This window comes from Heterodontus francisci, chromosome 7, assembly GCF_036365525.1.
Source record: "Heterodontus francisci isolate sHetFra1 chromosome 7, sHetFra1.hap1, whole genome shotgun sequence".
Taxonomy (NCBI): domain Eukaryota; kingdom Metazoa; phylum Chordata; class Chondrichthyes; order Heterodontiformes; family Heterodontidae; genus Heterodontus; species Heterodontus francisci.
In genome coordinates, this window is record NC_090377.1 from 74731865 (window position 1) to 74745418 (window position 13554).

The 13554-nt window shown below is 41.5% G+C and overlaps 1 protein-coding gene across 1 annotated transcript in view; it reads right to left on the reverse strand.

Annotated features, from left to right (window-relative positions):
• Positions 1–13554, reverse strand: part of dnah9l (dynein, axonemal, heavy polypeptide 9 like) — a 563466-nt gene that overhangs the window by 484584 nt on the left and 65328 nt on the right. The window contains exons 15-16 of the mRNA XM_068036275.1: positions 4467–4856; positions 2321–2653 (exon numbers count right to left, since the gene is read on the reverse strand). Coding sequence (XP_067892376.1) covers positions 2321–2653; positions 4467–4856 — 723 coding nt within the window. The remainder of the gene's footprint in view (positions 1–2320; positions 2654–4466; positions 4857–13554) is intronic.

Consider the following 13554-nt stretch of genomic DNA (forward strand, 5'->3'; position numbering starts at 1 on the left):
AGTGATGGAAGGCGTCGTTGACAGTGCTATCAAGCGACACTTACTCAGCAGCAACCTTCTTATCGATGCTTCGTTTACATTCCTCCAGGGCCACTCAGCTCCAGACTTCATTACAGCCTTGGTCCAAACATGGGCAAAAGAGCTGAATTCCAGAGGTGAGGTGAGAGTAACTGCCCTTGACATCAAGGCAGTATTTGACTGAGTGTGGTATCAAGGAGCCCTAGCCAAATTAAAATCAATGGGAATCAGGGGAAAACTCTCCACTGGTTGGAGTCATATCTAGCACAAAGGAAGATGGTTGTGGTTGTTGGAGACCAACCATCTCAGCCCAAGGACATTGCTGCAGGAGATCCTCAGGGTAGTACCCAAGGCCCAACCTTCTTCAGATGCTTCATCAATAACCTTCTCTCCATCATAAGGTCAGAAGTAGGGGGGGATCGCTGATGATTGCATAGTGTTCAGTACCATCTGCGACTCTGCAGATACTGAAGCAGTCTGTACCCACATGCAGCAAGATCTGGACAACATTAGGCTTGGGCTGATAAGTGGCAATTAATATTCACGCCATACAAGTGCCAGGTAATGACTATCTCTAACAAGAGAGAATCTAACCATCTCCCCTTGACATTCAACGTCATTACCCTTGCCGAATTCCTACCATCAACATCCTGGGGGTTACCATTGACCAGAAACTTAACTGGACCAGCCATGTAAATACTGTGGTTACATGAGCAGGTCAAAGGCTGAGGATTCTGCAGCGAATAACTCACCTCCTGACTCCCCAAAGCCTGTTCACTATCTACAAGGCACAAGTCAGGAGTGTGATAGAATACTCTCCACTTGTTGGAGCCACATCTAGCACAAAGGAAGCAGGTTCTGGTTGTTAAAACATTCACTCCCTCTACCACTGGTGTACAGAGCAACAATGTGTACCATCTACAAAATGCACTGCAGCAACTCACCAACTCGGCATCACCTTCCAAGCCCATGGGCTCTGCCACCTAGAATAAGGGCAGCAGATGCATGGGAACACCAACACCTGCAAGATCCCCTCCAAGTCACACACCATCCTGACTTTGAACTATATCACTGTTCCTTCATTGTCGCTGGGTCAAAATCCTGGAACTCCCTTCCTAACATGAATGTGGGATAGGTGTACCTACACCACACAGACTGCAACGTTTCAAGAAGGCGGCTCATCAACAGCTTCGCAAGGGCAATTAGGGATGGGCAATAATTGCTGACCTTGCTAACGATGCCCATATCCCAATATAAAATAGTGTGAACTTACACTGAATCGTAGGCTTTTCCTAAGTGCAGGGTACAGTTGATCACACCTACAACACCATCCATGCTCCATTTGAGTACACCATCAGCTTTTGAACAGGAAAGGGTTTCACCTGCTCAATGTCCAACAGGGGTGCAATCTGAAGCACCTCAATACACACTATCTGCTGTTAATTGTGTTTAATTGCATGAAGGTGGGGCAATCACCTGAGTCCCCTTTATATAGACATGGACTAAAACTGTGATTATTAGGTGAAGAGGCGTATTATCATAATGTGAAACTCTGCAAATAAATATAAAAGCATGTAAAGATTGGCTCCAGTTCTAGCCTTTACCAACTGGCTTTCTGGAATACAACATCTGCTGCCATTATTCTTTTATTTTACACCAATGCAACCTACCCACACTGTCGACTGATGTCAGACAAGTATATGGATGGCTGAATGAAGATCCGGATTACCCTCTGCAGCACTGGGTCATGATTCCAGTTCACTACCCAACATCTCTGATGCAATGCAACAAAATTTATGTTGTTGATCACTATGTCTTTCACTCCCTAAACCTGTACTCTCTCATTCAGTTTTATTTTCTCTATCCCATTAATTATCTTAAGAGCCACTCTTGGATCAATAGTAGCATTCTCACATCTGAGTCAGTAGGTCATGGGTTCAAGTCCCACTCCAGGGACTTGTGCATATAATCTCAACAGTTAACTCAATGCAGAAATGAAGCAGTGCTGCAGTATCAGAAGCACCATCTTTCAGATCAACTGAGTCCCTGACTGCCCTCTCAGATGGACATAAAAGATTCCATGGCAATATTCACAGAAATTCTCCACCACCAAAAACAGATCATCTGGTTACTTATTGCAAGTGGGATCTTGCTGCTGCTTTTCTGACATGACAAGTGACAACTCTGCAAAAGTACTTCATTGGCTGTAAAGTATGTTAGACAGCCTGAAATAATATAAAGGAACTACATAAATATAAGTTCCTTCTTTTAGCTGAAATTAATCTAGTGAAAGTTATAGTACCTGATAGGTGTCAATTCCTAGATGTTTTGCAACTGGTTTTACGTTAGAGGCCATTTTGTATATATCATTTATTAATTCCTCTATGAGATCATAAAAATTATTATTCATTTCCAGGTCCAAGTGAGGATTGAATGACAATTCACAGCCATTAAGAACCAGCTGCACTTCAAACAGAGGTGATGATTTTGGCAGCATTTCTGTACATTGAATTAGATATTGAAGGAAGGATTTAATAGCAATGAAGAATCCATCTAAAATTATGTGATCAATGTACTCAGTGTACACCTTCCATTCATCAGTTTGGGAATCTGCACGGAACAAATGAAGATTATCCTAGAAACAGAAAAAAGCATGTCAATTTCTTACAACATGAGGAATGGTTAACTTCTGCAAATGTTGATTGCAATTCCATTCCGGATACCAAGACAGTGTAACTAAAAACAAAGGTTGGGGGGGAAGGAATCATGTCTCAAAAAAACTAAAAATGCAACATTGCTTTACCAAACTGCTGTACTAAAATTTAAAAAAATTTACAGGAGAAGGTTTCAAAATGAAGGTAATTTAAGATCAACATTTGCCAGAGAAAAGTCAAAAAATATACTAGTCCATCAGTGTCTTTTATAATTGATGAAAATTTAGTTCATCACTAATATTTTAAGTCTGGTTTATACAACTACATAATCTTTCAACAGAAAAGTACCAGTTAAGTGTAAACAATGCAGATTCCCTCAGATGGCAGTTTAAGACAAAACTTTCACCTTTTAAGCTAAACGATAAAACTGATTAGAATGGTATGTGTCTCTGATATAAATGTCCTGCCAATTTCCACAGGAAAAATGTACACATTTAAGCATCAATATGGCATGTTTGGTAACTTAAGTATCACTCAACCTGCAAATTTAATCTACGTTTTAGAAAAAAGCAGCAAACATGAATCCTGGAAGATCAGATGTCGTGCAGATCAACTGGATTCAAAATAAGTCAGATTTGCAGAGGTCAGTAATATAAAAGGTATTAAATTATGAACTTTACACACACAAGGAAACTCCTGGGCTGGAATTTTCCAGGCCCATTGCACAGGCTGAGAGGCTGGAGGGCTGGCAAAATGGTGGGGGAAGGTGTTGGGAGGGGAGCCCGATGTCTCCCCACTACATGCCATATTGCCAGTGGTTGGAAATTTGGCAGCTCAACCTGCCTGTCAGGTGTCCAATTAAGGGCCACTTCCCGCCTCTGCAGGCATTTCTCCTGCGTCGGAAGGGCCTGCTGCTGTGTGGGGAGACCAGCCAGTAAAACCTAGGAGCCTCCCAGAGGGCTCCAGGAGACGGGGTCCTCCTTTAGGGGCACTTCATGGCCCACGGATGGGCTCCCCGGCAGCATAGACTGCCCTTGTGGCAACGATGCTGCTAGTGCTTCACGACTCCACTCCCCTTGCCGATTGCTGGAGCCTGGCTGCCTCTGATTGGGCCAGCAGCTCTTGAGGGCGGGCCACCGTCCTTAATTGGATGGTGCCTCTGGTGATGGGCTGTTAATTGGCCGCTTTCAGCCCCAGTGGAGGGACTTGACTGTAATCTGCAAAATTCATCCCCGGATCTCTAAATAGTAGCAATACATGTGTGATGCACAAAGTCATTTAATCGCTTATTAAAGCAGAGATACAGGGAGCAATGCATTATCTATGTTGACAGCAAACATCCTGTTCATATCAGTTATACAACACTATAAACTTAAACGCTGAACATAAAAGGGTTCCTTGTAACAAAGGGCATTTTTCTGCACAGATTCCTGAATGGATAGAGAAAAGGAGGAGGAGCAGTCAGTAGTTATGGAAAAGTGGTACCTCCCATCTTTCCACCACCAGTACCTAACCCAAAGTTTTTGTAGATCTTAATGATCCTTAAATTTTTACAGTAAATGCAATACTGCTTTTTTTAGATTTAGATGATTCTAAAAGCAATAATGTAACACATGGCAAAATTATTTGCAATTAAGAAGTCAGTGAAAGAATTTTGATATCAACCAGGATTTTGCCTTTGACCAATCCAAAATCGGGCATCATCTATGTCAGTGTATGCTGTACCCCCAAGCTCTCTCCAAACAATTGTATCAAAAGCCCAATTTATATATTATAGTGCATAACAACTCTGACCTTGACCAGTTGGTGAATTGATTCTCCTCCATCTTGAATTAATTTGTAGTATTTCAACATTTTCTCCTCCATATCAAGGCAGAGCATAGCAGATTCATTTTTTGGGGACAGAAAATACAATGCTTCATTCCAGTTATGCACTATTGCATGTATTGAATCCACATTACATTTGGTTTTCTGCACCCTGCTGTTCACATCTTGCATCAGATCTCTGGTCTGCTGGATATATTCCCATGAATCCTCAGTCTGCCACGTTAGGATTTCTGTAGCAGGTCTTAACTGTTGATTAATCTTCTCCAATTCATGTTCAACAAGTGGAAATTCCACTTCCAATACAGAAATATGTAGTTTGTTGTACAGCTCAGTAATGAATTTCCAGTTTCCAAGATACTACCAAAGAAATACACTTGCCAGTTTGTCAAATAAATCAAAAAAATTAAAATTCATTTCTCATTTTAAATACTTTTATCCTAAAATGCAAATTTTATTTTGGCAGCTGTTTAAGTAAATCCAAAAACAAACACAGTACATTAATATAGGAATAGAACTAAAGCCGGTTTTATTTTTGAACCAGAAAAATCTAACCATGATGCTTATTTTTATTATTATATACAAGCTGTTTTTCCTTTGCATCATTCAATTAAATAAACCCTAAGACCACAAGATAAAGCCAATTTGTCTCATCCATCCAGAGAAACATTATGTTGTCTTAAATAATTGCAAAGTTTTTGCCTCCATTACCTCTATCCTAAGGTCAACTAGTTGCTCTTTGTTGAAAGAACAAAATATCTGTTCCAAATTTGCCTGATTCTACTTTGAATCTGTGCCCTATTTTCCTATCATCATGATTTAACTTTCTGGATTTACCTTTTCTATACTGTTTAATATTAATATTTATATTAATTTTCCTCTATAAAGGTCCCCTGTTCTTGTGAGACACCTCATTTGGAGGTTCTAAATCTAGGTTTCTGCAGTACTATCTCATAACATTTCCCACTAATGCTAGGGATAAGAGCCTCATGGCTCTCCAGGCTACAATGTGTAGTGTTTTGAGAATTGCATTGTACATATTGTTCACTTGAGGCTACCATGCATACATGAGCCAGCAGAGGGAGCTGAAAGAGACAGTGAAAGTAAGACAGAATAAAGAAGGATCCATTATGTTCAACATCACACTGTCTCAATCTTTGCCTCATATTTTTTACTAAACACAGATAAATCTTACTCCAGTGCTGAGAACATCACACAATGTATTCCTTGTGTGTCATAGCTGAAAAATGAACACAGTATCCAAAATGTTCTGTAATGAGAACACTGCATGGTTTATGCATCACTTTCACCGATTTGGCCCAGATTTTGTAGTTAACGGTGAAGGAAGGGCACTTACTGCTGACCTTGAAGAAATCTGCCCACAGAGGTCTTGTGATTTCTATGGTGTGGTTTTCTCCTTTCATGATGGCAGTTTAAATCTGGCGCCAAGTCAAAGGGAAGACAAGCAGCAGCAGTGATGTCAGCAAGCAGGTGGCAGCCAATCACAATGAAGTATTCACACATAGCATCCAGTAAGTTAAAAACACTTAAAATCCTTCACTTTTAATTTAAATTTTCAAATAGTAAGATAAATGATTATGCTTGGATTAAGATTAAAATATCAATAAAACAAATTTAAAGGAAAATTGCGTTTAAGCAACTTGACTGAGTTTTATGATATTTGATGAGGGTAATGTGGTTGATTTGGTCTATATGAAATTCCAAAAGGCGTTTGATAAAGTGTCAAATAACTAAACTATATAGTGGAGGAGGGGTGGGAGGGAGGGTTCAGATGAGGGAAAATTTAGCAAGTTAAAGATAAAGGAGCAGGCAATAGTGCAGTGTAGCAATATGGGTAGTGATAACTAGAGTGTGACAGAAAGGGACAGAGCATATAAATACAAGAGTATACAAGCAAATAGGGTCAGATTGGGGAAAAACAGTACAAAGACAAAAACAACTCTTGTCAAAGTCACAAACAACATCCTATGCGACTGTGACAAAGGTAAACTTTTCCTCCTCATCCTTCTCAACCTGTCTGCAGCCTTTGGCACGGTTGAGCAGACCATCCTCCTCCAACGCTTCTCCACTATCGTCTGGCTAGGTGGGACTGCTCTCACCTGGTTCCATCTTTCTCTATCTAATCGTAGCCAGATAATCACCTGCAAAGGCTTCTCTTCCTGCTCCTGTACTGTTGCCTCTGGTGTCCCCCAAGGATCTATCCTTGGCCCCCTCCTATTTCTCATGTTTCTCATGCTGTCCCTCGGCAACATCATCCGAAAGCATAGCATTAGTTTTCACATGTACGCTGACAACACTCAGTTCTACCTCATCACTACTTCTCTTGACTCCTCCACTGTTGTTAAATTATCAGACTGCTTATCAAACATCCAGTACTGGATGAGCAGAAATCTCCTCCAATTAAATATTGGGAAGACTGAAGCCATTGTTTTCAGTTCCTGCTCCAAACTCTGTTCCCTGGCTACTGACTCTATTCCTCTCCATGGCAACAGTCTGAGATTAAACCAGTCTGTTTCACAGCTTTGGTGTCACATTTGACCCCAAGATGAGTTTCCGACCTCGTATTCATGCCATCACTAAGACTGTCTATTTCCACCTCTGTAATATCACCCAACTTCACCCCTATCTCAGGTCATCTGCTGCTGTAACCCTCATTCATGCCTTTGTTACCTCTAGACTTAACTATTCCAACACCCCTGGCTGGTCTCCCACATTCTACTCTCCATAAATTTGAGGTCATCCAAAACTCTGCAGCCAATGTCTTAACTCGCACCAAGTCCCATTCACCAATCACCCCTGTGCATGCTGACCTACATTGGTTCCCGCTCAAGCAACGTTTTGATTTTAAAATTCTCATCCTTGTTTTCAACTCCTTCCATGGCTTCACTTCTCCCCATCTCTGTAAGATCCTCCAGCCCCACAAACCTCCAAGATACCGGCGCTCCTCTAATTATGGGCTCTTGTGCATCCCTGATTTTAATCGCTCCACCATTGTTGGCCACGCCTACAGTTGCCTAGGCCCCAATCACTGGAATACCCTCCCTACACCTTTCCACCTCAGCTTCCTCCTTTAAGACACTCCTTAAAACCTACCTCTTTGACCAAGCTTTTGGTCATCTTACCTAATATCTCCTTTTCTGGCTCAGTGTCATACTTTGTTTTATAATGTTCCTGTAAAGTGCCTTGGGATGTTTTATTACGTTAAAGGTGCTAGATAAATATGAGTAGTTGTTGTTTTTCTGAATGCACATAGCATTCATAACAAAGTAGATGAACTGATGGCACAGAAAGAAATAAACTGATGATTTGTTTGCCTTTACAGAGATAGGGTTGCAGGATGACCAAGGCTGGGAACTGAATTTTTAGGGGTACTTGACATTTCGGAAGAATAGGCAAAAAGGAAAAGGAGGTCAAGTAGCACTGATATTAAAGGATGAGATCAGCATGGTAGTGAGAAATGATCTTGGCTCAGAAGATCAAGATGTAGAATCAGTTTGGGTGGAGATAAGAAATAGCAAGGGAAAGAAGCCACTGGTAAGAGTAGTCTATAGGCGCCCAACAGTAGATACACTGCAGGACAGAGTATTAATCAAGAAATAATGGGGGGTTTTAAGAAAGGTACTGCAATAATCATGGGTGACTTCAGTCTTCATATAGTTTGGACAAATCAAATTGGCAAAAGTAGCCTTGAGGATAGGTTCATAGAGTGTATTCGGGAAAGTTTCTTAGAACAATACATTGTGGAACCAAAAAGGGAACAGGCTGTTTTAGACTTGGTAATGTGTAATGAGACATGATTAATTAATGATCGCATAAAAAAGGATCCCTTAGGGAAGCGTGATCATAACATTAATAGAATTTCACATTCAGTTTGAGGGTGAGAAACTTAGTTCTAAAATTAATGCCTTAAATTTATATAGAGGCAATTACAAAGATATGCAGAAAGAGTTAGCTAAAGTAGACTTGGAAAATAGATTAAAAGTTAAGACAGTAGATCAGCAGTGGCAGACATTTAGGGAGCTATTTCATAATTCTCAAAGATATATTCCATTGAGAAAGAAATACTCTACGAGAAGGATCTGTGGCTAACTAAGGCAGTTAAGGATGGTATCAAATTGAAAGGAAAGGAATACAGTGTTGCGAAGATTAGTGGTAGGCCAGAAGGTTGGAAAATTTTAGAAACCAGCAAAGGATGATTTAAAAAAGGGAGAAAGTAAATCATGAGAGTAAATTAGAAAGAAATATAAAAACAGACAGTAAGAGCTTCCACAAGTATATAAAATGGAAGAGAGCAGCTAATGTAAACATTGGTTGCTTAGAGTATGGGAATGGAGAATTAATAATGAGAAACAAGGAAATGGCAGAGACTTTGAACAAATATTTTGTATCTATCTTCAAAGTAGAAGGCACTGGGCTGAATGTTATTCAGGCGTGTGCTTCGCGGCGGGGCCCTTTAAACTTAGCACGGCGCCTGCATTCAGCAGCCTCTGAGGAGCCCCCGCAATATTTCGCGCCGGGGTTCATTTTAATACTGGGGGCAGAGCACCCGCCCCTGATGATGTAATGGGGCGGCCTCCGCATCTCCGACAATGACGTCTGGCGCCACCGCGCATGCGCAGGCGCCATTTGTAAAGAGCTTTAAGCCCTTACCAATAAGTCTAATTTTTAAAGGGATAATGGACATGACTTTTATTACATATAAAAATAAGTGATGGAGGCCTTTCCCCAACCCCTGCAATGGTTATTTCAGGCAATGATCTTTTGCCCTCCAACCCCTTCCCACATCCAATTGATTTCCCTGCTCCTCCATCCCTTCCGCCCTGAAAATTTTATTCCTCCCCCCTCCCCACCATACGGAGTTCCGAAGGCACGCGGAGCACGAACGGCGGCTGTAATATTGGAGTGGGACGGCCGCCACCTACATGTAGGTTTATTTAAATATTTTAAATGTTAATTTGCATACTTAGATGAAGGGCACGCCGTCATGCAGCGGGGGAACCGCACCGAGGTCCCGCCACTGCCGGTAATATGCGGTGGGCCCTTCTTGACTTCGCGGTGAGAGGCAGGCCTCTCTTCACAGCATTTTAAAGGCCCCCGCACAGCAACCCACAGTGTCGAGGGGCCAGTAAAATTCAGCCCACTAAAAGAATCCCAAGAACAAGAGAAAATCAGGGGGGGAAAGGGAGGTAGGAAATTAAACCAATTATCACTAAAGAAAAAGTACGAGAAAAGCTAATGGGACTAAAGGCTAACAAGTCCCCTGGACCAGATGGCCTGCATCCTAGGGTCTTAAAAGAAGTGGTTGCAGAGATAGTGGATGCATTGATCCTATCTTCCAAAATTCCCTAGATTCTGGAAAGGACCCAGCAGAGTGATAAACTGCAAATGTAACACCCCTATTCAAGAAAGGAGGGAGACAGAAAGCAGGAAACTAAAGGCCAGTTAGCCTATCATCTGTCATTGGGAAAATGCTGGAATCCATGATTAAAGAAGTAGCAGCAGGACACTTGAAAAATCATATTACAATCAAGGAAAATCAACATGGTTTTATAAAAAGAAAATCATGTTTGACAAATTTATTAGAGTTCTTTGAGGATGTAACAAGCAGGGTGAATAAAGGGAAACCAGCAGATGTAGTGTATTTGGATTTCCAAATGGCATTTGATAAGGTGCCACATAAAAGGTTACTGCACAGATAAGGACTCATGCTGTTGGGGGTGATATATTAACGTTGATAGAGGATTGGCTAATAAACAGGAAACAGAGTCGGGATAAATGTGTCATTTTCAGGTTGGCAAACTATAACTAGTGGGATGCCACAGGGATCTGTTCTGGAGCCTCAACAATTTAAGATCTATATGAATTCCTAAGATGAAAGGACCAAGTGTATTGTAGCCAAATTTGCTGACAATACAAAAATAGGTGGGAAAGCAAGTTGTGAGGAGGATACAAAGAGTCTGCAAAGGGCTATAAATAGGTTAAGTGAGTGGGCAAAACTTTGGCAGATGGAGTATCATGTGGGAAAATGTGAGGTTGTCCACTTTAGCAAGAAGAATAGAAAAATAGAATATTATTTACATGGAGAGACACTGCAGAATGCTGCGGTACAGAGGAATCTGGGTGTCCTCGTACATGAATTACAAAAAGTTAGCATGCAGGCAGACCAAGTAATTAGGAAGACAAATGGAATGTTGGCATTTATTGTGAGGGGGATGGAGTATAAAAGTAGGGATGTCTTGCTACAACTGTTCATGGCATTGGTGAGACCACACCTAGAGTGCTGTGTACAGTTTTGATCTCATTTTTTTTATTCTCTCATGGGATGTGGGTGTCACTGGCAAGGCCAGCATTTGTTGCCCATCCTTAATTGCCCTTCAGAAGGTGGTGGTGAGCTGCCTTCTTGAACCACTGCAGTCCATCTGGTGAGAGTACACCACAGTGCTGTTAGGGAGGGAGTTCCAGGATTTTGATCCAGCAACACTGAAGGAACAGCCATATAGGGAGGGATATACTTGCATTGGAGCTAGTTCAGAGAAGGTTCACTGGCTTTCTGACCTATTGCTGCTCCTGTTTCTTATGTTCTCATGTCCTAAGCTTGCCAGCAAAGTTGAAGCTCATGGAATAAAAGAGACAGTGGCAGCATGGATACAAAGTTGGCTGAGTGACAGGAAACAATGGTGAATAGTTGTGAGGGCCACCATTTTTTCCAGCCCCTGGTTTTCAAAAGGGAATTGGATAAGCACCTGAAGGAAAACAAATTGCAGGGCCATGGGTAAAGAACATGTGAGTGGGACTAGCTGAATTGTTCTTGCAGAAGTGGCATGGACTCAATCGGCCAAATGGCTTCCTTCTGTGCTTTTATGATTCTATGATTTTATGATTTAGTATAGTCTGTGATTTGACCAATTTGCAAGAGTTCTGAATCCAAGTTGTTGATTCAAGTTAGAAACACATGACACAAACATAAAATCTATATTTTCATCACCTCTGCTTTTACATCTCTTCCTGCAAAAAAAACCTTGTTTACATAAGAACATAAGAGCAGGAGTAGGCAATTCAAACCCTCGAGCCTGCCCTGCCGTTCAATTATGGCTGATCTCATCTCGGCCTCAACTCCACTTTCCTGCCCATTCTCCATAACCCTTCAAACCATTACTAATTAAAAATCTGTCTATCTCCTCCTTAAATTTACTCAATGTCCCGGCATCTACCGCACTCTGGGGTAGTGAATTCCACAGCCTCATGACCCTTTGAGAGAAGTAATTTCTCCTCATCTCTGTTTTAAATCTGCTACCAATTATCATGCAACGAGACCTGGGTGTTCTCGTACACCAGTCGCTGAGAGTTAGCATGCAGATCCAACAGGCGGTAAAAAAGGCAAATGGTATGTTGGCCTTCATAGTGAGAGGATTCAGGTACAGGAGCAGGGATGTCTTGCTGTAATTATACAGGACCTTGGTGAGGCCATACCTGGAATATTGTGTGCAGTTTTGGTCTCCTTATCTGAGGAAGGATGTTCTTGCTATAGAGGGAGTGCAGCGAAGATTTACCAGACTGATTCCTGGGATGGCGGGACTGACATATGAGGAGAGGTTGAGTCAGTTAGGATTATATTCGCTGGATTTCAGAAGAGTGAGGGGGGAATGTCATAGAAACCTATAAAATTCTAACAGGACTTGACAGGGAAGATGCAGGAAGGATGTTCCCGATGGTGGGTAGTCCAGAACCAGGGGTCATAGTCTAAGGATACGGGGTAAACCTTTCAGGACTGAGATGAGGAGAATTTCTTCACCCAGAGAGTGGTGAACCTGTGGAATTCGTTACCACAGAAAGCAGTTGAGGCCAAAACATTGTATGTTTTCAAGAAGGAGTTAGATATAGCTCTTAGGTTTAAAGTGATCAAAGCATATGGGGCGAAAGCGGGAACAGGTTACTCAATTGGATGATCAGCCATGATCATAATGAATGGCGGAGCAGGCTCGAAGGGCAGAATGGCCTACTCCTGCTCCTATTTTCTATGTTTCGAAGACCTCTCGTTCTAAATTGCCCCACAACATCCTCTCTACGTCTACTTTGTCAATCCCCTTAATCATTTTATATACCTCAATTAGATCTCCTCTCATTCTTCTGAACTCTAGAGAGTAAAGGCCTAAACTGCTCAATCTCTCTTCATAAGACAAACCCCTCATCTCTGGAATCAATCTAGTGAACCTCCTCTGAACTGCCTCCAATGCAACTACATCTCTCCTCAAGTAAGGGGACCAAAATTGTACAGTTGCAGCAACACTTCCTTACTTTTATATTCTATTCCTTTAGCAATAAATGCCAAAATTCCATTTGCCTTCCTTATTACCTGCTGTACCTGCGTGCTAGCTTTCTGCGATTCATGCACAAGGACACCCAGACCCCTCTGCACCAAAGCACTCTGAAGTTTCTCTCCATTTAGATAATAAGTTGCCTTTCTAGTCTTCCGACCAAAATTGATAATCTCACACTTATCCACGTTAAACTCCATCTGCCAAATTTTGGCCCATTCACCTAACATATCTATATCCATTTTTAAATTTCTTATTTCTTCATTGCAACTTACTATCCCACCTATTTTAGTATCATCTGCAAATTTGGCTATAGTACCTCTATCCTTTCATCCAAGTTATTAATATAGATTGTAAATAGTTGGGGCCCAAGAACTGAACCCTGTGGCACCCCACTAGTTACATCTTGCCAACCAGAAAAAGACCTATTTATCCCAACTCTGTTTTCTGTTGGTTAACCAATCCTCTATCCAAGCTAATAAATTGCCCCTAACCCCGTGTGATCTCACCTTGCGGATTAACTTTTTGTGTGGCACCTTATCAAATGCCTTCTGGAAGTCCAAATATACTACACCTACAGGATCCCCATTATCCACTTTGCTTGCCACAGCTTTGAAGAACTCCCGCAAATTAGTCAAACACGATTTACCCTTCATAAAACCATGCTGACTCTGATGGATTGCTTTTTGACTTTCTAAATGTCCTGTTATTACTTCCTTAAT